Raw genomic sequence first — 21,624 nt, forward strand, 5'->3', positions numbered from 1 at the left:
GTTGGCGTTTTGGTTGCATGTCTGAGCGTGACATAGCTTTGATGAGAGGACGCTGAGTGTGATCTTCGCCCCGACCCTGACGACTGAATGACGACGTAGCCGCTAATCCAGCGAGCAGCACGCCCTGCCGTTAGGAGTTAGCCGAAGCGTGCAAAGTACCCAGCATGCTGACAAAACACATCGGAGGGTTTGGTTTTTGATTCTCCCCCCGCTGCACTCTGCTCCACTGCAGGTCTTCAGTGGCCCAAATGAAGATCTATTCAGCGGATAGACAGCCCCCAAGTTTTTTGGGAGATGCTGCAGTGAATCAATAAACATGTAGTCAGAAAAGGCTCTTTGTCTCCAGCTCTCACTCTGGCCCAAAATGTCTGCCTGTATTTTTGGTTGTTAGTAACAGTATTGTGCTTAATCCAGGCAGGACGGTGGAAATTCCGCATCCATCTGAGGTGTTTGCCTACTGGATGGGTGTAGCTTTTGCCGGTCTCATGTTCCTCTTAATAGAACGAAATGACCGTTTCTCTTTGTGTGTGTGTGTGTGTGTGTGTGTGTTTATGAACACGTTTGTATAAAGGGTCTTGGCCTCAGCTTATTAGGCTTCACCATGGTGAAGTCTCTGAGCTGATAACTGGTGTTTTTTTGTTTTGTTTTATTCTGCTGGTGTCAGTGACACTTGGGTTGATCGCCTTAGATTACAAACTGGACCCCTTAGCTGTATCCACTGATTCCGGAAAGTTCCGACTGAACGTAAGACTATGTTCCAGGCTCTCGCTATACCCTGGGAAGGCACCCGGAAGGCATTTAACAAATGATGACAGGTTTTTCAATTGCTGCTGCGGTCTGATTTATGTGTTGGCCTGCGAGACCATTTTAGAGGAAGGGGGGGCTACTTTGTAGCTGCTCCGTGTGGATGGGATGGAGGTGGTGGTGGGGGGGGGGGGGTCCATGTTAATTTGACGGGAATGACTGAAGGTCGAGATGGAGGGAGCCAGAGGCTGCTGGTTCCCTGAATCTTTCTTGTGTTTCGCTGGCTTTGTTCTGAGCTTGAGCCTCGACTCCCCAGGCAGACAGCGATGAGGCCGTGATTATATATATTGGCAGAGCCAGATCAGGCATCTGCGAGGCTCGGCCCGGCAGCTCTGGGACTGTGACCTGCGTGGGATAAAGCAGAGCGTGGACTAAAGCCCACAGATCCAGTTCTGGGGACAGCTGGGCTCCGGGAGTTAGGACGTTGTACCTGTAATCAGAAAGGTGTCGGTTCAAATCCCAGGGTCAGCATAGCCATTTTTACCACTGGCCTTCGAGCAAGGACCGTAACTCCCAGCTACTCCTGGGATTGCCTGACCCCGCTTTTTCAAAGTTCCACTAAGTAGGTTAAATGTAAATTATCACAGAATTCTGGACCCCTGTCGCCTTTTCCCACGATTCCTGGCTCTAAATGAGACTCTCCCCTATTAAAACCACCCACGGGCGATTTACCTAGGCAACTCGAGCTATCCCACAGGTTCCATGCGTGGGTCCTGATGGTGCTACTCCTCAATTCACCGCTCCATCTGTCAAGAAGTTGGTTAAACATTGTTCTGTTAATAAAAGGCTTTAGACTGAACCCGAGCTTTTTTTCCACGCGTTTTTGTTTTGAAAACAGCAGCCAGGACGAGCGTGAACTTGCAGGGGCACCAGGCCCTGCCTTGAGCAGTTCCAGGCTGACCTGCCCGCGTTTGACTAGAATAGCACATGAAGAGGTGGCCCAGGCAATCGTCAGTCAGCCCTCCTGCTATATGAGTCATTTTCTACACCCCACGCCTGATAGAGAAGTTCTGGTTGCAGTTGTTTGGAGAGCCCAGGAATCCAGATCGTTAAAGGGTGGGGGGGGGATGGCCGCGGGCAAAGTCGCCCCCACCCTGTCAGGAGGCCAGTCTGTGAATGTATGCCGCGCAGCCCTCCCCCCTCGCCGTCTACCTGCCCCTGCTGTCTGACGGATATGAAGAGCAGGAACCACAATGGGGACAATGTGTCTGAGGAATGTGCAGGTCACATGTTAATGGATGAGCTGTCAGACGCAGCCCTTAATGCCATCGTTAGCAGATTCAATTAGGACTGCTTATGTGTCTGTGCATGCGTCTGTATGTATTCATTACCAAATATATGTATATACTATCAAATGTCCCCACAATGTGATTAAAAACCTGTTATTTTGATCATGTGGGACCCGTTTTTTATCAGTCATTGTTGGAATTAGGATTTAAACCATAGAAATGAATGGAGAGTCCCCACAAAGAAATAGATAACTAAGCTGTTTGTGTGTGTCTGTGTCCGTTTGTTTCTGTCTGTCTGCGTGTGTCTGGACTGAGGAACCGCTTCATAAACAGCTTTGCCAATAGACAGTGCCCTGTCTGTCTGTCTGTCTGTCTGTCTCTGCGTGTCTCTGTCCCGGTCCGCTGTGGCTGTGCCGTTTGTCAGCCTCTCCCCCTGTCTGTCTGTCTGTCTGTCTGTCTGTCTCTGTCCCGGTCCGCTGTGGCTGTGCCGTTTGTCAGCCTCTCCCCCTGTCTGTCTGTCTGTCTGTCTCTGTCCCGGTCTGCTGTGGCTGTGCCGTTTGTCAGCCTCTCCCCCTTTAATCATCCTCTCCTCTGTCCCTAGTTGTTTTTCTGTCCTCTGCTATGTTTAAAGGAAGCTGTGGAATCTGGGCAGTTTGTAGTTCCCTCGATTTCATGAAAGGAAGCCTTTTTCTGGTCCCGCAGGTCCGGTGTGGGTGGGGGAGCCGAATCAACATGGGGCAGGCCTTAGCGGGGGCTGGCTTAGTGGGGGGGGGGGAGTGGAGGCGGTGTTGGGTGCTTTAAAAGGCCTTATCTATGGCGTGTGTGCCCCTGCTGGGACAGAGCATCTTAAACAGGAAAGTAAGGACAGGATGTGATCACTCTGGTAGGTCTTACTATTCGAAGCCCCCCCAATGGATGGCACTGCGGGAAGGAGCACAAAGTTGACTTGGGTGGCAGGGCGTTCCTGGTAAGCGATGACACCGCTTATTTTCTCGCCGCCGCCCCCCCACCTGTGTTCGGGAAGAAGATTCGCGTCTGATTGGGCCCCCTGGCCCGTGCCTGGGACTTTTGACAGATGTGCATCGCATCTCGCGAACATGACGCCCTCCCTGCGATAACTTCCGGATCTCGGAGGCGGATTGCGTGATGCGCTGCGTTAACTCATGCGATGGCGTGCGTGCTGTGACCCTGTGGCGGTGGTGGTGGTGGGAGGGATCGGGGGGGGGGGGGTGGTGGAGATGAAGACTGCGGTGGAGAGTCCCCTTTAAAATACGACATTCAAACCAGTGGGGGTCACGGCCTCGCTGGGTCAGCTGATATGAGCACTGATGCCCCAGGGACATGCTGAATGTCGCCCCAGGGACATGCTGAATGCAGCGGCTGGAGTGAGAAGCTTGTGGGGTCCTGTGTGGTCTGGATGTCGGTCAAAGGCCTTCCCACGTGTTTACGCCTCACCAAAGCTGCTCACCCTAGCACACATGTACTCGTCGTCCCGTTTTATGACGCAAGTAGACATGCAAGCGCACACATTTCCTGGCAGCCCAGAGTACATGTGCTAAGTGCTTGAGAGGAGGTTGAATCTTTTGTACATGACACAGATGGGATTATAGATCCATGAAACATGGCCCTCTGATTCTAGAAGCCGGTTCGTTAATAATTTAGTCTTTTAGCAGATGGTTTTATCCAGAAGCAAATGACCAAGTCCATAGTTTTACAATTTATGTAGTTTAATATTTAATTGTGGAATTTGGGGGCATGGTACAACAGCAGCTCATGGGATTTGAACTGATATCCTTCTGGTTCCACTCCTGAGCTGCTCTGCTGCTTAGTGCTCTCAGGGGGGCTCTAACCCCAAACCACTGGTCATTTTCTGCTATCTTTCTGCCTCCCCCACTTCGGTTTTTTTTTTTAAAACCCTTCTTCCAACCACCCCACCCCCAATGGGGGCATTGTCAGCTCCCCAGCTGTGCTTTGAGGGTCATGGGGGCTCGCCTATGACTCATCACTCTTTTTGTTAGTGCTTCCCAGTTCTTCTTGGAAGCGCCCCCCCCAACGCGCACACACACACACACACACACACACACACACACACACACACACACACACACACACGCACACACACACACACACACACACACACACAGGCATTTGCAGAAGTACATTGGCAGAGTGTCATGGTGACAAAGTTAGCACTGTTACCGCCTTTAGGACCTGGGTTCGAGTCTCCGCCATGGTTCCATGTGTGTGGAGTTTGCATGTTCTCCCCATGTTCTCCCCATGTTCTCCCCATGTTGTCGTGGGGTTTCCTCCAGTTACTCCGGTTTCCCCCCCACAGTCCAAAGACATGCTGAGGCTAATTTGAGTTACCAAATTGCCCGTAGGAGTGCATGTGTGAGTGAATGGTGTGTGTGTTCCCTGCCTTATACCCATCGGCTCTGGCCCCCCCATGACCCTGAATAGGATAATAGTGATCACAGACATTTGATGGATGGATGGACATCGGAATGCTTCTCGTCACATGTCCCATCTTCCTCTTCTTTGAGACACATGCACATTATACAGGTGAGAGTGAAGCTTGGGGTTTGAGCCATTTATCTGGAGTGCTTGGAGCATCTTGGGTGGGGGGGGGGGGCATTCTGTTAAGGCTAGAACTGGCAACTTTTAAAGGTCTAACCTGCTGGGCCACAGGCCAAACCCGAATGCACCAAGAATTCAGTTCACTTCACCTTCCCTTTGGTGAGGTTCTGAAAGAAAGATTGCGTGTGATTGATTAGTGTGTTTTTTTGTCTATGGGTCAGTAGTTTCAATAAGTTTGAAGTTGAGAAGATTAACAGTGTGTGTCTGTTGAATTCCTGGGGAAGATTCCTATGAATATGTACATATGTATGCCAATGCAGGAGGGGCTGATGGTTTACCTGGGGGGGGGGTTTAATCGCACTAACCTCAGGGAGGAAGTGAGGAAGGTGGGAGAGGATGACCCCTTGCCTGTTTTCTGTATGTGTGCGTGATCATCTGTTACTGGCCCTGGTTTGGGTTTTATTTTGGGGGTGAATCTGATTGAGTTAAGGCAGCTGATATGAAGTCAGAAATTCACAGCTCGCGTACAGAGCTCCTTGTGCCTGAGATATCAGAGAATTTTATAGTGTTCCTAAGCATTCTTGGGAATTCCCATTTTTGTAGAGAAGCGATGCTTTTTTTTTTTTAAACTGGCAGTTCAAGTAAAACGTTCATGCTGCATTGCAGTGTGAGGCCAACCAGTCGTCTTTCAGTGTCACCAGTTGCAGTGTGTTTCTATGGTGGATGGTTTGGGTCCTCACTGGTGGTCTGGTGTGGTACCCATGCCTTTCTCTTGGTAACAGTGGGAGATCATCAAGGCGTTCTGTCACCTTCTTGTTCCTGGGGATGCATTTTGAGGAAGCCATGGAACGGATCCCTTTGCATTACCAGAATGTTCCTCTGCCTCAGGGTCATAACCTGCCTCGGTCCATACACTTGCACATTTCTGTAACAGATTTTATATATATTGGTAGATTATTAACACAAAGTATCTTCCGTGAGCCTCCACCGTCTTCCAGCCGGCGCTTTGGCTGCATGTTGTCCGCTGCGTGTCTCAGAGTGACTCATTCGCCCGTGTCTGCCTCCTGCTGAGCGCTTATCTCTGCGCTGTACTTTGCACTTTGGAAATATGTTTAGTCTGATTGGGCCCCACCTGGCCAGCATGTAAACAGGGGAAAAGCAGTCATTGACTTCTCAAGGTGTAGGAACCTTCCAGAAGGGGAAGATGAGAATAACGAATAGCCAGGGAGGGGAGACGACCCACTGACGGCTTGTGGTTTCTCCACAACTAAGGTGGAGAGGAGCTTTGCCTCTAGAGAAAGAGACAAAGGTCTCCCTGGGTGGGGGAAGGCTGCGGGGAACCAGAGGTCATGTCTGGGGAGGCCAGTGGCCAGATGGACCTACTGCAGATGCTGCCATAGTACGTGCTGCATCACCAGGACCCAAAGACACATGCGGCACCAGCAGTACGTTGGATCCTGACAACTGTATTACGCTGCTTACATCAGACACGGACGCAGTCCAACGAACTTCCGATCACAAATTGATCAGCTTTGGAGACGGAAACTGGGATCGCTGACCCAGGATGGCTCCTTTATTTTAAACTAAATTTGGTATGACGGAGGGATTGAGAGGGCTGAGGGCTGAGCTCTGAGCTTTTAAACAAAGGTATGTGGGTGTTGTCCTTGGCCCTGCCAGGCCCTCTCCAGGGAAAGGCCAAGCCCAGGTGACTAAGAAATAGATCATGATAACTTTGGTATCCTGCTGGACATAGATCTCTTCTCCCCAACCCCCCATCTGCTCGTTGTTTTTTTTTAATAAGAATAATGACTCACAGTGTTTGTATTCGCTTTGCAAGAGGATTCTTTCATTTAGTCTGTGGTCCTGCAGTCTGAAGGAAGCACTCCTTCTAAAGAAGTCATAGGAGGAAGCTACATGGTCATTCTGGAGAATTTTGTGCTGCAGGGGCGGGGTCACAGGGGCGGGGTCACTGAAAGCTGATTGGCCTCCGGAGTGCCCCCTCCGCTGTTACTCAATGATTCAAAACATATCATTGGCTGATGATAAGGTTGGCCCCTCTGTATGAGTTATGGTCCCTCTTATGACCCCCACCTTACACAACCCTAAAATCAGCCCTGGCATCCTGGAGCCTTTTTGAGCAGACGGAATCCTTCCCGGTCTGCGTGGGAATCGCGGGTGTCAGGGGCAGGGGATGGGGCGTGCCCTGTCTGCTTCGGAAAGGTGACCTCGCTACAGAATCCCCTGGAAGAATGGACTCTGTTTCCGGTGGGAAGTGCGTGTCCCTGCTGTGCCCCCCTCCTGGCTTCCTGGGGACGAGACCTCACCGTTAAGGAGACAGGCTCTTCAGATCGGTGTCCGGTCACTCCGAGCAGTTTTATCTCGATGGGTGTTGAGCTGCCCAGTCGAGTCACTTCATGCTTTAAACCGACTTTTACAGTTAGCAGGAGATTTGAGCCCCAAATAAAAACTGAGCAACTCTTTTAAAAAAAAAGAAAAAAATCAGTCTTGTGTTAATGGTTAAGCTGTTTATGCAAAATAATTGAGGAAATTCATTGCCTCAAATAATTTTAAACACTGTTTTTCAAGTTGCATGAACCTGAGTGTTTTGCTGGGCAAACTGGCTTGACTTAAGCTGTAATTTATCTTTATAATCTATAATAGCTTTAGTTCTCATTGATTGGGATAGAAGAACAAGTCAAATCATTTTGTTAATTTAATATTCAGATTTTTATTAGCACTTAGAAACCCAGGCTTAATATTTGGTAACCGTCCACGATCAAGGATGGTATGATATCAGTCTCTGCCACATGTTATTGTTATTTTTGGGGGTTTCTCTAACTTTTGGGTTACGGGGGGGTCATATGTGCCCAGCGATGCCCCCTCGCCTCTGCCTTCGTCTGTTTTTGCGGCTGAGGTACCAGTAGACCCTCCCTGTCCGTCTCTGTGCTTTCTCATGGTTCCTGACGTTCCTGACCGCTGACTATGGCTAATGTACCACGAGGACTTTCACTGGTGACCCACTGGAGCTGTATAAGCAGGAGCGATGAGGAAAACATGGCCAGTCTGTCCCCCCCCCCCCCCCACGAGGTCCCCTTCAATCAAGTTCGTAAATAAGAAGATATCAGGAGGAAAGGCTTTGTGCTGTAGAGTCCAAGCCTCCTACAGGACATCTTCGGCAGCGCACCGACCGCAAGCTCACGGGAAGCCAGTGACTAGCCCACGTGTCGCTTGGTAGACGTGATCTGACCATATAATGCATTATGAAGGCATTTATAGTGCATTATACCTGAAAGCTTCATAAGGCAGTTATAATGCATAATAAACATGGTTATAATGTGTTATGCCTTTCTATAAATATTTATAGCCATGTTTATAATGCTTTATGAATGGATTACAATGCATTATGAAGGCATATATATTGCATTATGATGACTGCTCTAAGCGAAGTATTACTGTGAATTGTAATGGTTGGATCATTTCCCCGAGAATACGATCAGTTGTAAGTTGTCCTAAATAACTTTAGGAAGTCCTGAGGCAGCACCTCCACATGCAAGTGTGGCCAAGTGACGGGTCGAGCTTTGCCTGGAAAGCCTGTGACTGTGTCCCAATCGAGCACAGGCAGGGTCCCCGGATGCTTCTGCGTGGACACAGGCTGCATTTTCAGCAGAAAGTCTCACGCTGGTGCTTGAGGACCCCATAGATGCCCGTTGCAGTGCCCGTCTCGTATGCTCATTATTTCCCTGGAAATGTTGTCACAGCTTTTATTTGGGCCTTTATGTCATAGGCTACTCATGTGTCCCTTGTTTTTGTGGGAGAGGTCGTTAGTCCTGTTTATACCATGCAGCTTCACAGGATCACAGTTTTCCATGTCAATAATGCTCATTTGTTTTGCTTCTATTCGGAGTGTGCCCTGTCCCCTGTCTGCGAATGACCCCCCCCGCACCGCCATTGGCCACTGTAAACACACTCTCTCCCTCAGGGCCCCATGTATTTGTTCAGGCTAAGCCTACTCTCCTCCCCCAGGCCACCACATCGCCCTCAGCTGGGCCTCTCTCCCAGTCCCCGGGCACCGCTCTGTGCCCGCTCCCTTCCGGAATCCTCTCTCCTTGCTGTTTTTCCGACAGGGCCGTGAGAGCCGTTGTCCACCCCGTGAATAGAGACGCCGGTCCCATTTTTGGTTTCCCCAGCAGCTGTGCCATTTTCCTGGGATTTCCCAGCAGAGAAGCCCGGAGGGGTGAAACTGCCCACCCGCAAAATGCGAAAGCCTGTGTTCGAATGAGGCTGAGCACATTAACCCCCCAGGGAAAATTTCTGCATTACAGGAAGTGAGATATGACCTATTAGGAAGAAACAAAGGAACAAAATCATGGAATTAAATTTATTTAGCAGGTTTCTTTAATGCAAAGAGACACACATTGTGAGGGTAAGTAGCATTTGGGGTTCTGGGGCTTGTTCCTAACCCTAACCCCAACCCTGGGATTTGAACAGGCAACCTTCCGATCACAGATACAGCATCCTATCCCACGAAACACGCACCAACTGTGGGAGGGGCTGTATGAGGCGTGGCCATGTTGTCCTCTTATGATGTGTGAGACTGGGTGTGCCTTTAAGAGCCCCCCCCCCCCAAGTAAAAGAAAGGGATAAATCAATGGGACAGAACTGGAAAGCTGGAAAATGATTCTCACTGTAGGAAGGGCAACGGCACAAAGCTCCTGGAAAATGATGCACGGCTGAGCTGCCGGTGTTAAATTAACACTGAGAGTGTTTATGTGGCTGAAGTGGCTCCTGGGCAGACCGTGTGTGTGTGTGTGTGTGTGTGAACGTGTGTGTGTGTGTGTGTTAGCATGTGAGCAGCACCACACCTTAACAGAAGAGAGCGGCCAGGAATGACTCAAGCCGGAAAGGAACGATCTAAATCAAGAAGGAAATTAAGAGGCATGTGGAAGGACGTGTGAGGCAGCAGAGGGGGGCAGGTAGCTTGGAGATTATGAAAATGGTGGGGGTGGTGGGTGTGTGTGTGTGGGGGGGGGGGTGATTCCTCAGATGATTTGCCCCAGTAATATAAATCAGTGTTTCTCAATCCGGTCCCACCCACAAAGGCTCCACATTTTTGCTCCCTTCCAGCTCGCAGTAGGGATCAAAAACATGGACTGTCCGCGGGTCCCCGAGGGCCGGATTGAGAAACGCTGATATAAACAGGTGCTTCGTTGTTTTTGGGGCCCTACTCAAAAAGTCCTGCCCCCCCCCCCCCCCCCCCCATATGTTACAACAGATAAATAAATAGCAAGCAAGTAGCGCTTGAAGATCATAGCTGGTTAGCTGAACATGCCATTTGGGCCTCGCCTTAATAAGAAATGCGTTTATTTAATATTTAGTGTAGTGATTGCTTGGGGCCAACAGGGGGCCAAACCTGGGAGGCCCCATACAAATGCGTGGTTTGAGTGCTGCTAAACGGCGCTGTTATGGATGACACGCTCCGTTCCATGCAGCAGCCACCTGCTGTGGCAGAAATGCAGAATCTAACAGCAGGTGTGAGGGCACAGGAAACCCCACCCAATGAATAAAGCCCAGGAACAGGAAGGGGCTGTTTTCACCCCAGTACCTCACTCCTCTGCCGCTTCAGCGGATCCTGCGGGAGGCCCAGAAGCCTCAGGCTCCGGGTGCCTGCTCTGGGGTCCACGTGGGTCACGTGTCCAAGGGGATGATCGGAAGGGGGGGGCCGGGGATCCTGGACGTGTCTCCCTCACACTGGGGTGGGAACGTGGGGGGTGGCCTTCCGCTCTTATCTCTCTCAGTGGGGGTGGGGAAGGGCAATCCCCGCAGGATCAGCACTTCCACAAACACACACCTCCTTTTTGGGGAGGTGTCGGATGCCAGAAAAGATGGCTGCCAAACGGAATGGACGGGGGGGGGCGCGCGGCAAAGTCGAGTTTCCCAAGATAGGGTATGAACCAGGTGCTGAAAATACTTTTGAAGAGTAACAGACATGGAGCTGTTACTACAGATTGTTCCTCTAAAATGCAGTACTTTCAGCTTGTACATCGCTGATGGTCACATGGCCAAAGCTTCAGCAGGTGGAAGCACCTTTGGCTACAGTGTTCTGGGATTTCACCCATGACCCTAGTAGTGGAAGGATGCTGGATTTCTTGAACAGTATCTCATGTTCATGGTCAGGATTTTTATTAGGTTGTTATGGCAGCAGTGATTTCGCTGCTCCACGCATTATGTCGCTGCGTTCAGTCAAAATCGAACGTTTCCCCTAGATGAAGAAGTTCACGAGGCCTCTTGTTGCTTTTGCTTAACAGTGCAAGTAGAGTCGCTTTTGAAGTTCAGCCTCTGTGGGTCTGTCGTTTCTGGAATATTCTCCTCCCACAGTGACCTCTGCACCTCCCCTAAGCTTCAGGAGCTGCTTGTAGGTAAGAGAACATGAGAGTCTGAAACATGGACTCCTGGAGAGTGATCAAAAGCTAATGGTATGGAAGCAGCGCCCGAGGTGATGATGTCGGGGCCCAGTGGCGGTCGTTAGCTGGTCTCCGGGGTCCCGACTCTCATCTTCTTTCCAAACCCTCAAACACACTTTGGCGGTTTCCTCTTCAAACCAGAAGACATATCAGTTTTAAATTTAGGGGTGATTTCAAGGGACGTATAAAATGCAATTCTGAACCTGCACCTTTCGGACCAGGATGAAGCCCATCTGTGTCACGCTGTGCTTTTTGAGGGATTCTTACCTGAAATGGTTGAGTACAAGTTCTGGTGCTGCTTTACTTCTTGCTAGTTGGTTTCAAAGGGCATGCAGGCTACAGGAGGATGTAAACGGGCGCGGATGCTCACAGACACTCAAGTCTTTCGTGTTGCTATTTTTAATGCTTTTCCCTGGAAAACTGCACATGCAGAACAGTGTGTGCTGCGATTAAACTAACCTGTTATTTGTTCTCAGTAAAACAGTCATAGGCTTGATAGTTTTTCCCAACTGACAAAAATGACCTGTTAGTAGGAAATTATATTTATATACTGTGACTATAATGGTGATGCTATTCTGGTGCTCATGAGGAAATTCAGGAATTTCCTTAATCTATTTTTATTCAGTGAGTGCAGACGGAATCATTACAGGATTCCTCTGGGTGTTCATCATGACCGTACCGTGTTTATGCTCTGCTTTGTCTTCTGGTAAACCCAGAACCAGAAATAGTACCCATGGAATTAAAATGTGGAGTAAAATACAATAATTATGCTGTTTGAATTGGCACTCAATGGAATTATTAGCATTTTTGGCCTTGTTAAGGGAGTTTGAGGAGCTACCACTCTGGAGTTTGAGTTCCAGATTTGGAGAACTGGGTTCCGCTGCATTGATGTAGTTCCTTCTGCATGTGTCCGCACTCCCCCATCCTGAGCAAAGCCCCGTAACTGTCCTGCGGACTCTTTCTCCATCTTGCCATCTCTGCCAAGCTGCTGTTCTTTCTGTACTTATCGGCAGTGATAATCACACCACAAAACCAGAATATCATCGCAGCAAGTGGCGTGTGGCTGGCGGATGCTGCTAATTGGCCGTGTTTGGTCGAGAGCGCAGCCCTACAGGGATGTGCAGGGAGGCCCGCTTTGCTGTACCCCCCTAACAATGCCATCCCCCGAGAGACCATTGTTAATGTACCGCAGTGGGGGTCACCTTCAGTCCGTAGCCCAGCGCATGGTGCGGAAAAGGCTCTGTTATGTCGCGCTGTAATGTGTCGTCCTGTGCATTTTCAGTGGTAACACAGTACAATGCTTTGGGTGTAAATTTGGGAGTAAATTCTCAGAGAAATATAGTATTCTAGTGTAGACAGTTTGGTCAGAGATGCAAGATTTTAATAGGTTCGATTTCTTCTAAAATATCTGTGTGGAGGGATAAGAAAATGCTCAAAGGCAGCTTGGGGTCCTTGCCTCTTTGGTGGAGTAAACAGCCTTGAAATGGGATATTTTTGGGGGGAGGGGCATGCTGAGTGCAGCCTCCTCTCTCGAAAAGCACCCCTCCCACCTCCAGGTCCTGTCGGTGCACCGGTTTAATAAGGAAACCTGCTTTACAGATTACCCTGCTGGTGCGTCCAATTTATCGGCCTCTCCCAGACCCCCCCCCCCCCCCCCCCCATCGTGTTAAGTTCCACCCCCAACCTTAACTAGAACACTGGGCATCCACTGTTGGAATCGTGTCAGGGACCGTTTTGATAGTCCTTTTTGGCCACACTTAATCCATATTTGTATGAAAATGGGTGGATTAAGTGGGTTGCGGTTAATTGGACGCATTTCCCTTGGGAACAGTAGGTTCCTTTGTGATATCCTGGATCTCCATACATCCTTTTCTTCCATCTTTGGAAAACAGTAAAAGCTGCCGGGGATGTTGGGTAATTGGTTTTGGCCCCGGTGTGGCGCCTTGGCATGGCGGTCCGTGTCTTTTAGCTAGAGTAGCACTCTGTTCACGCCTCGGCCCGACGCCGCACTGCAGCTTCCCATCCGGCCCAGCAGGGGTCGCCCTAAGGATAGCGTTGCTGCATCCGGACCGGGGACCACGCAACGGGAAGACCGGCACCCCCCTACAGGATCCTGTCCCCATTTGGCCAAAGGAAATGCTGCTGCCTGGCTTTGTGCTCCAGTGCCCGGTTCTGGACAGGGACGTGTGGGTCCAGTGGACCAGGTGGAACAAACTTACGGCCCCCTAACTTCTCACAACTGACAAAGACCCAGTTTTTATGTCGAGGGGGTCACAAATCTCACACGTCTTCTGTGTGCAAGTAACCTCAATTTTAATTGTCAATTGTGAAAACACATGTGAAGAAAATTTGTCCGCCTGTCTGTCTTATACTGTGACGTTTATCTTACAATTTATTAGGACAGGAAGTCAGTTTACAATTTCAGTTTAGCGATCTGAGTTTTGTTTTTTATGTAAATCATTTACAGAACGCATTCTAAACCTGGTTCTGCTAATCATCATCACTGTCCGAAAGACCATGGACACTTGTAATGGGCAGGTGGCGTCCATGTAAACAGAGAGCCTTTATGCCCCCCTAACACCCCCCGCCCCAGCCGACAATCCGTTTAATCCGAGTGAGGCACACTCTCTGATTAGCCGCCTCCCGTAAGTGGGGCCAAATGTGGAAGTTCCTGGCATCCATGCCACAAATCCTGCCCGTTCCTCTCCTCCTTCTGCTCCCATCTGCCTGACTGCGGCTGCGCAGCTGATCGATCTGCGCTGGAGGCTCCCCTGTTTTTGGAACCGGTCGAGCTGAACGCAGCTGCTCTCTTTGCTGTAGTAGCTGTTAAATGGAGGTGATGATTTTGGGAGTGAAATAGAGCAGATGTTCTTTCTTTGGTTGTTGGCTTTGTCATTATGGGTTTGTTAAGACTTACGTGGGTCTGTTTGTTTTTTTGATAGACATCTGCCTGACTTTCATAACCAAGCACAGGATCAGCGATCAGGCAGGAACCTGTTCAGGAAAAAACACAGGACTCAAGGCAGTGTTTTGATGTTTTTATATTTAATGTTTAATGTTGTAAACATTAAATATAGAAACCTGAATCCTTAGCTGGACTTGCTTTTGGATGATGGACAGAATGGATTAAATATCAAAAATATGATATTCAGGCCCATCATCTTGGGGGGAGGGATGAGCAGGAGACTGCCCGGGTGGGAGCGGTGGCCCAGGGCTGGGAAGCATGCCAGGCGTGCCTGCTGTTATGGGCTGGGTGGTTTTCATGGAGCTACCATGTGACGTTACGCCCCCGCGTGGCCCTCAGTTGCGACGTTACGCCCCCGCGTGGCCCTCAGTTGCGACGTTGCGCCCCCGCGTGGCCCTCAGTTGCGACGTTACGCCCCCGCGTGGCCCTCAGTTGCGACGTTACGCCCCCGCGTGGCCCTCAGTTGCGACGTTACGCCCCCGCGTGGCCCTCAGTTGCGACGTTACGCCCCCGCGTGGCCCTCAGTTGCGACGTTACGCCCCCGCGTGGCCCTCAGTTGCGTCGTTACGCCCCCGCGTGGCCCTCAGTTGCGACGTTACGCCCCCGCGTGGCCCTCAGTTGCGTCGTTACGCCCCCGCGTGGCCCTCAGTTGCGACGTTACGCCCCCGCGTGGCCCTCAGTTGCGACGTTACGCCCCCGCGTGGCCCTCAGTTGCGACGTTACGCCCCCGCGTGGCCCTCAGTTGCGACGTTACGCCCCCGCGTGGCCCTCAGTTGCGACGTTACGCCCCCGCGTGGCCCTCAGTTGCGACGTTACGCCCCCGCGTGGCCCTCAGTTGCGACGTTACGCCCCCGCGTGGCCCTCAGTTGCGACGTTACGCCCCCGCGTGGCCCTCAGTTGCGTCGTTACGCCCCCGCGTGGCCCTCAGTTGCGACGTTACGCCCCCGCGTGGCCCTCAGTTGCGTCGTTACGCCCCCGCGTGGCCCTCAGTTGCGACGTTACGCCCCCGCGTGGCCCTCAGTTGCGACGTTACGCCCCCGCGTGGCCCTCAGTTGCGACGTTACGCCCCCGCGTGGCCCTCAGTTGCGTCGTTACGCCCCCGCGTGGCCCTCAGTTGCGACGTTACGCCCCCGCGTGGCCCTCAGTTGCGACGTTACGCCCCCGCGTGGCCCTCAGTTGCGACGTTACGCCCCCGCGTAGCCCTCATTGTCTCTCCCACTGCCGGTGCGATGGCTGTGAGTTCCTGTCATGTGGCACTTCTGCTTAGTCTAGCCTCGGTGGGGATGCCGGGGTGAGACTCGACCAAACAAATAAGCTCAGAAGGATCTTTGCTGTGGCTTTTTACTGGCTATTTCGGGATTTGTCCTCGTGTCCTTAGCATGTACCTTGTTGCCCTGACCCTGGATTTCGCTCTGCTGCGGGACCCCGTACTCCCGCCCTCTCTGTGAGGTTTCCTGGGTAACGCGTCACCCCACCTTTCGGGGTTTCTCTTGGTTTGGCCGCCAATGTAACTCGCCCAAAACTAAAAATAAGAAGGGCGGGGGCCCTGTGGAAACAGGATGGTTACTAGGGCAACGATTTTAATGACCATCGTTTTATGACCACTGGGAGAAGCGTCTTCAGTGAGTCACTGTCGGGGGTGGTGGGACAGGGGGGTGGTTTAAATCCAGGGGCTCACAAATCGTTCAAATTAGTGATGTAATTGTTTTTGCCCGGTGCTTCTAAATTGAAAACCATTCACTTGTTGGGCCCTTGGAGATGAAAAATCAAATTTTGATGGTAATGGGGTCCTGGAGCACAACATCAGTGGTTCCTGGTGCGGATGGGTAGAAGGTGTTGTGGCCAGGGGCAGCCCAGGGCTGCTGCTAGGCCAGATGTTTGTGGCTATTTGTCCTTGGCTTTCTATCACAGACTGAACCACCCTGGGCCATTATGTGGCAGATTGAGCAGGTCAGCAACATCAGGAAAAGGAGAGGAGACCTCCACCTATCAGTGATGAGTACTCTCTGCTTTTAGAACTCCACCTATCTGTAATGAGTACTCTGCTTTTAGAACTCCACCTGTCAGTAATGAGTACTCTCTGCTTTTAGAACTCCATCTGTCAATAATGAGTACTCTCTGCTTTTAGAACTCCACCTATCTGTAATGAGTACTCTGCTTTTAGAACTCCACCTGTCAATAATGAGTACTCTCTGCTTTTAGAACTCCACCTATCAGTAATGAGTACTCTCTGCTTTTGGAACTCCACCTGTCAGTAATGAGTACTCTCTGCTTTTAGAACTCCACCTGTCAGTAATGAGTACTCTCTGCTTTTGGAACTCCACCTGTCAGTTATGAGTACTCTCTGCTTTTAGAACTCCACCTGTCAGTAATGACTACTCTCTGCTTTTAGAACTCCACCTATCAGTAATGAGTACTCTCTGCTTTTGGAACTCCACCTATCAGCAATGAGTACTCTCTGCTTTTGGAACTCCACCTGTCAGTAATGAATACTCTCTGCTTTTAGCTTCACTTTTTCCATGATTATGAAAAAAAGCAACATAAACATCCATCCAACCATCCATCTTCTGAAACCGCTTATCCTGGTCAGGGTCGTGGGGGGTCCCAGAGCCGATCCCCAGGAGCCGATCCCAGAGGCTATGGGCATAAGGCAGAGAGCAACTCAGGATGGGGCACCAACCCATCACGGGGCACACTTACACACCGTTGACTCACACACATACACCTATGGGCAATTTGGTAACTCCAGTTAGCCTCAGTGTGTTTTTGGACTGTGAGGGTCGGAGTTCCCAGAGGAAACCCCACAACGACATGGGGAGAACATGGGGAGAACAAACCCCACACACATGGGACCCTGGTGGAGACTTGAATCCTGGTCCCAGAAGTGTGAGGCAGCAGTGTTAACCACTGCTCCATCCGGCCGCCCCAACATCCGCTGTCACTGTTTTTATGGCAGAATCGACCACCTAGTATTTCACTGCAGGTGATGAATAAAATCGTTGAATGCAAACACCATGAGTTTGACACTGCAAGTTTAACCTGCTTGTTAGAGTCCTCTCCTTCTGACCAGGGCCTCATCTGCAGCAGGTTCCATTGTGAAGGCACGGTGCCGTCAGAGCATTTTAAAGCTTTCCTGTTAGCTCCATGAATCCGTCATTCCACAGCCGCCTCTCTGAAGGATGAGGAACCCCAGGAAATCCCATTTATGCTTCAACCTCTTATTTTTTTAAATAGCGATTTATCTTCTGGCGAAGGCAGAATCGCATCGCCTGTGCCTTTCATCTGAGGCATTTTATGGACATGAAATTTTAATCATGCCGGTAGCTGGATTGCTAATGAGCAGGATGTTTGGCCTGTAATTATCGGGGACATACAGGTTTGGTATTCAGCCGGTGTGACTTTATATTGGCTTTGGTAAAAACGGAGCCCCAGTACCTCGAACTGCATGCTCACTGGGAGGGGGGGGGGGGCTGCAGAATGCGAAAGCCTTACACAGAGCAATTTTTAAATGGAAAGGTGGGGAGCACTTGGCAGGTGATTGTTTCTACAGGCAGGGAAGGCTTCAGGAAGTCTGCTCTTCCACATAGCGAGGTGATTTATGCTCGAGAAGTAAGTGATGGCCGTTTCAAGGCCTGGCCGGCATACGGATGAGATGAGCTTTTGGGTGGTGTAGTAAAACCAGGGCCAAGAGCAAGCTGCCCCCCCTGCTGTTAGCCGAGCGCCATCAGCAAACGGTCACGGTGAGGACAGGCTGGATGTTAGGCGATCGTCTGCATTGCGTAGGTCTCAGGTGAGAGGGCTGCAATGTCACCTGGACCCTCGAAAGTGCAGACCGGAGCCCCCAGAAATGGTCGGCAAACCGGGAGACCTTGAGGACCCTTTCTCCCAACTTGACTTCTGCAAATTCTCACTTCTTGTAGAGTTCTGCCTCTTATTGACCCTACTGTTCCTGCTCTTCTTTTTTCCTCCCGACACCCAGACACCTCTTTCAGTGGGACTCCGCCTACCTACGGGTACGATGCAGACCGGGCGGAAGAGCAGCGCCGACACCATGATGGGATGCCCTACATCGACGACTCGCCTGCTTCCTCTCCCCGCCTCAGCTCCAAGAGCCGCAGTAGCCGGGACACGCTTTCCTCAGGCTCCCTCGAGTCTTCCAAATCGGTGAGATACCACTCGGGGTACGGCCTGCTTCGAGAGGGTAGGTCTTCTTGGGCGAGGGGGTGGACCTTCTGAACCGAGTCTCGTGGTTAAAACCTCTTGTCAACAATGGCCCTTAAAAAAGGCTCTTATATTTTTGTACTTCGTACCAAACTAGTCCACTTGGTGTTTTGATTTGATTAGATCTTGTAGTAGGTTCTTGCAATGATTTAAAATGTGTTGTATGACTCCTAATTTGTTAGTTTGTAACTACCAGTTAATTTGTAATTACCAGTCACTCATTGGAAGCTCCACCTGGCAGTACCTAGCACCCAAGTCAGCTCCTTGACTGGTGACGTATTATCTAGCTGTCTTGTATGACATTTTGGACAAGACTGTCCAGTAAATAAATGTGGGTCACATCCACCACCTGACAGTGATCGGTGCTGATCAGTGATTGGAAAAAAAAAAAGAATTGTGTGGATGGACGACCCAGTGGTGATTTCTGTGGTTTGGGGAACATGCAGAATAGAGATTCTGGGCTAAATTTACAGGTGGGGGGCGGTGATTATAGCCAGCAAGATTCTCCTGACATGCTGAGAAGTATCTGCATGTTGCGAGTATTTCAATAACAGGTGGTGATGAATCCGAAGGCGTGCCGCTGGGCAGTGCTGCTCCCACATGGCCTACCCTTTCCTCTCCTCAGCCCAACTCTGTCTGGCCCGGGTCCAACAGCTGCCGGCCCCAAGGCTGACAGTCTGTTTAAGGGACTTCAGTCTGTGACGACAGAGACCAGGCTGTGTTACTTGCTGAGAAATTAAGTTGGTTGAATGTGCGTGATCTCCGTTATTCTGCTCCCTGGGCATTTGGTGGCCCCTCCCCTCCAGCCTCTGTATGTCCATCTTTAAGACCAAAGGTGACCTCACTTTTGCTTGGCGATCAGTGGACACCAGCCATAGATAACCGTTAATAATCTAAATAGGTGACTCAGCACCCTCACCCCCGTTAATGACACACATCTCTGTAGCCTGCGGGTGTGAATTTCCACCCAAGGAGCTGGATGAACTGGCAGACATTCTGATAGAGGAAGCAGATCAGACTGTAACTGTAAGGGACAAAACCGGACGGGAACAGAACAGTCACACCATTGTCTCTTCAGAGATTGTTCTGCGCCTTCAGCCTGGGAATCTGTGAATCTGTTATGCTTACCTTCCTAAATGTAACATCTTTACTGGATATTGTGGTTGTTGACCCAGGAGCAGGGACATATCCTGGAATTTTTTAAGTTGCAGGGCAAAATAAAGGCTATGAGTCGTACAGAGGGGCCAACCGTGTTGTCAGTCGTCAGTATTCAAGGAGAGGGGTGCTCTGGGGGCCAATCAGATTACAGCCAGCCTCGCCCCAGTGTATGCCCCTACCCAAGACGGTCGGTACTCATTGTAATGAGTAAGGGGTGATGTGTGATACTCTCTACGTGTCGTCCCCATTGCTGGTGTCTCCATGGACGATAAGATGTTCTGAAGCAACAAATGGCATGAGGTCATTTCCACAAAAACCTCCCACTTATCCTGTTAACTAATGAAGCCAAACATGACAGAACCTTTTGTTTACTATAGATCTCACCCGAACCCTAGAGATGTACTCGTAGTTTGGAACCTGGCTGATAAGGTCTTCACTTCTCCTCATCCACAGACTGAACTGGACATGGAGAAGGGCCTGGAGATGCGCAAGTGGGTTCTGTCTGGCATCCTGGCCAGCGAGGAGACGTACCTCAGCCACCTGGAGGCGCTGCTGCTGGTGAGGAAAGCCGGACTGGTGTGGGTACGACTGGATCACATGACCTGTGACCACTATAAACACAACTCCCAAACGCTATCCAAATGAAAACAGAAACATTACTGGCACAGCAGCAGAGACGTTATAACAGGCATCATTCATGGATGGTGCACCATTGCACCTTCACAATGATGCGTGATTGGCAATCTGTCATGGGCTCTGAGGCTCAGGATCACCAGAGTCTGTAGGACTTTGCCACCTTGTTCCACAGGAGAGAAGACAAAGGGCAGCATCTGCAGTTACCTGACCATATCTAGCCTGACCGTCTCCTATCTGCCTGGAGCACGTGATTGCAGATTAAGCTGTTTTTTCTCCCACTGCTGTTGTCCATATATAATCACTTCTTTCCCACTTCTCCTTGTCAGAGGTTCCCATGGTTACTCACGAGTCCTGATGCATATTGATTTAGATTTGATTTGATTGGTCCTGCATTTCTCAGTGCCAGGCTATTAGCATGTTTTGTAGAAATGAATACTTTGCTTGATGGTTTGTAAATGTGGCAATTGTTTCTTACCCACAATACACTGCTTCTTGTGAGTAGAGTTGGCTTGAGTCAGCTGGACCTCAGTTATCATATAAACATTAACCTACAAGCACGCAGAAACACACAGAAATATGCATGCAAGCATACTTGTTCGGGCCTCTATGGGGACTGGCTCTCATTTTAATGCAGATAATAACTTCCATTGAAGCAACTTTCAAAGGAGTTTTGACATTTTCGTTTTGTAGGAACATTGCCAATATATCCGTATTTTATCCCCGAATTTGCCTCCTTTAAGATGCATTATGAGCAGAAACGCAGCACACATGCCACAGATGCCATGCCTAACGCATCACCCCCCCCCCCCCCCCAGCCGATGAAGCCCCTGAAGGCAGCCGCCACCACCTCCCAGCCCGTTCTCACCGTCTCGCAGATCGAGACCATCTTCTTCAAAGTGCCTGAGCTCTATGAGATCCACAGGGAATTCTACGATGGCCTGCTGCCCCGGGTTCAGCAGTGGAGTCACCATCAGTGCGTGGGCGACCTCTTCCAGAAGCTGGTGAGCCCCTTCGATATGCTGTGATGCTCTTCTTGTGTGGGGCTGCTCGGTGTAGGCCGTGGGTCTCCGTCATGTTAACTCTTGACAAACATGCTTTGCAGGCTCCAGCAGAGATGAAGCTGATCGTGTGCATTAACCACAGTGTCTTTTACCCTGAAATCCCGTTTTATCTAGTTACCATGTTCCTCTGTGATCCTGTGCCCTTGCCCTTCCAAGCCCTCCTTTTATACAACTCAAGCTAACTTTATGTTCATCCCAAGTCCTCGGCATCCTGCCTGGCGCATCGCCCCCCTGTCTGTCGCACCAGCACATGCAGACCTGGTTTTAAATCTGAGCCCAGCTTGTGTGAAATGCGGTAAATTAATGTGGCTTGGTGTGGATCACAAACGGCGAGAGACTGAGCTGACGGAGTGCGTGGCATCGCTTTCACTCGGCGGCCTGTATTTAAAGCATGATCAGCTTCAGATTTTATTCCTATTTCCTCAGTTCTGATTGGACAGCTTTTGTGATGTATTTCCTGTATACTGCAGTTCAGTTCTCACTGGAGCAGTAAAGACAATGCCATAAGCTAT

At 50.4% G+C, this 21,624-nt stretch overlaps 1 protein-coding gene and 1 long non-coding RNA gene across 2 annotated transcripts in view; one reads left to right on the forward strand and one right to left on the reverse strand.

Annotated features, from left to right (window-relative positions):
* Window positions 1-21,624, forward strand: part of LOC125712472 (breakpoint cluster region protein-like) — a 66,591-nt gene that overhangs the window by 17,834 nt on the left and 27,133 nt on the right. Inside the window, exons 2-4 of the mRNA XM_048982526.1 lie at window positions 18,016-18,200; window positions 19,869-19,973; window positions 20,867-21,052. Coding sequence (XP_048838483.1) covers window positions 18,016-18,200; window positions 19,869-19,973; window positions 20,867-21,052 — 476 coding nt within the window. The remainder of the gene's footprint in view (window positions 1-18,015; window positions 18,201-19,868; window positions 19,974-20,866; window positions 21,053-21,624) is intronic.
* On the reverse strand, window positions 15,710-16,436 carry LOC125712600 (uncharacterized). The gene is made up of 3 exons (XR_007383355.1): window positions 16,361-16,436; window positions 16,173-16,322; window positions 15,710-16,134 (listed from the first exon to the last, which is right to left on the reverse strand). It is a non-coding gene; the product is annotated as an uncharacterized LOC125712600 (long non-coding RNA).

Source organism: Brienomyrus brachyistius, chromosome 2, assembly GCF_023856365.1.
Source record: "Brienomyrus brachyistius isolate T26 chromosome 2, BBRACH_0.4, whole genome shotgun sequence".
NCBI classification, from domain to species: domain Eukaryota; kingdom Metazoa; phylum Chordata; class Actinopteri; order Osteoglossiformes; family Mormyridae; genus Brienomyrus; species Brienomyrus brachyistius.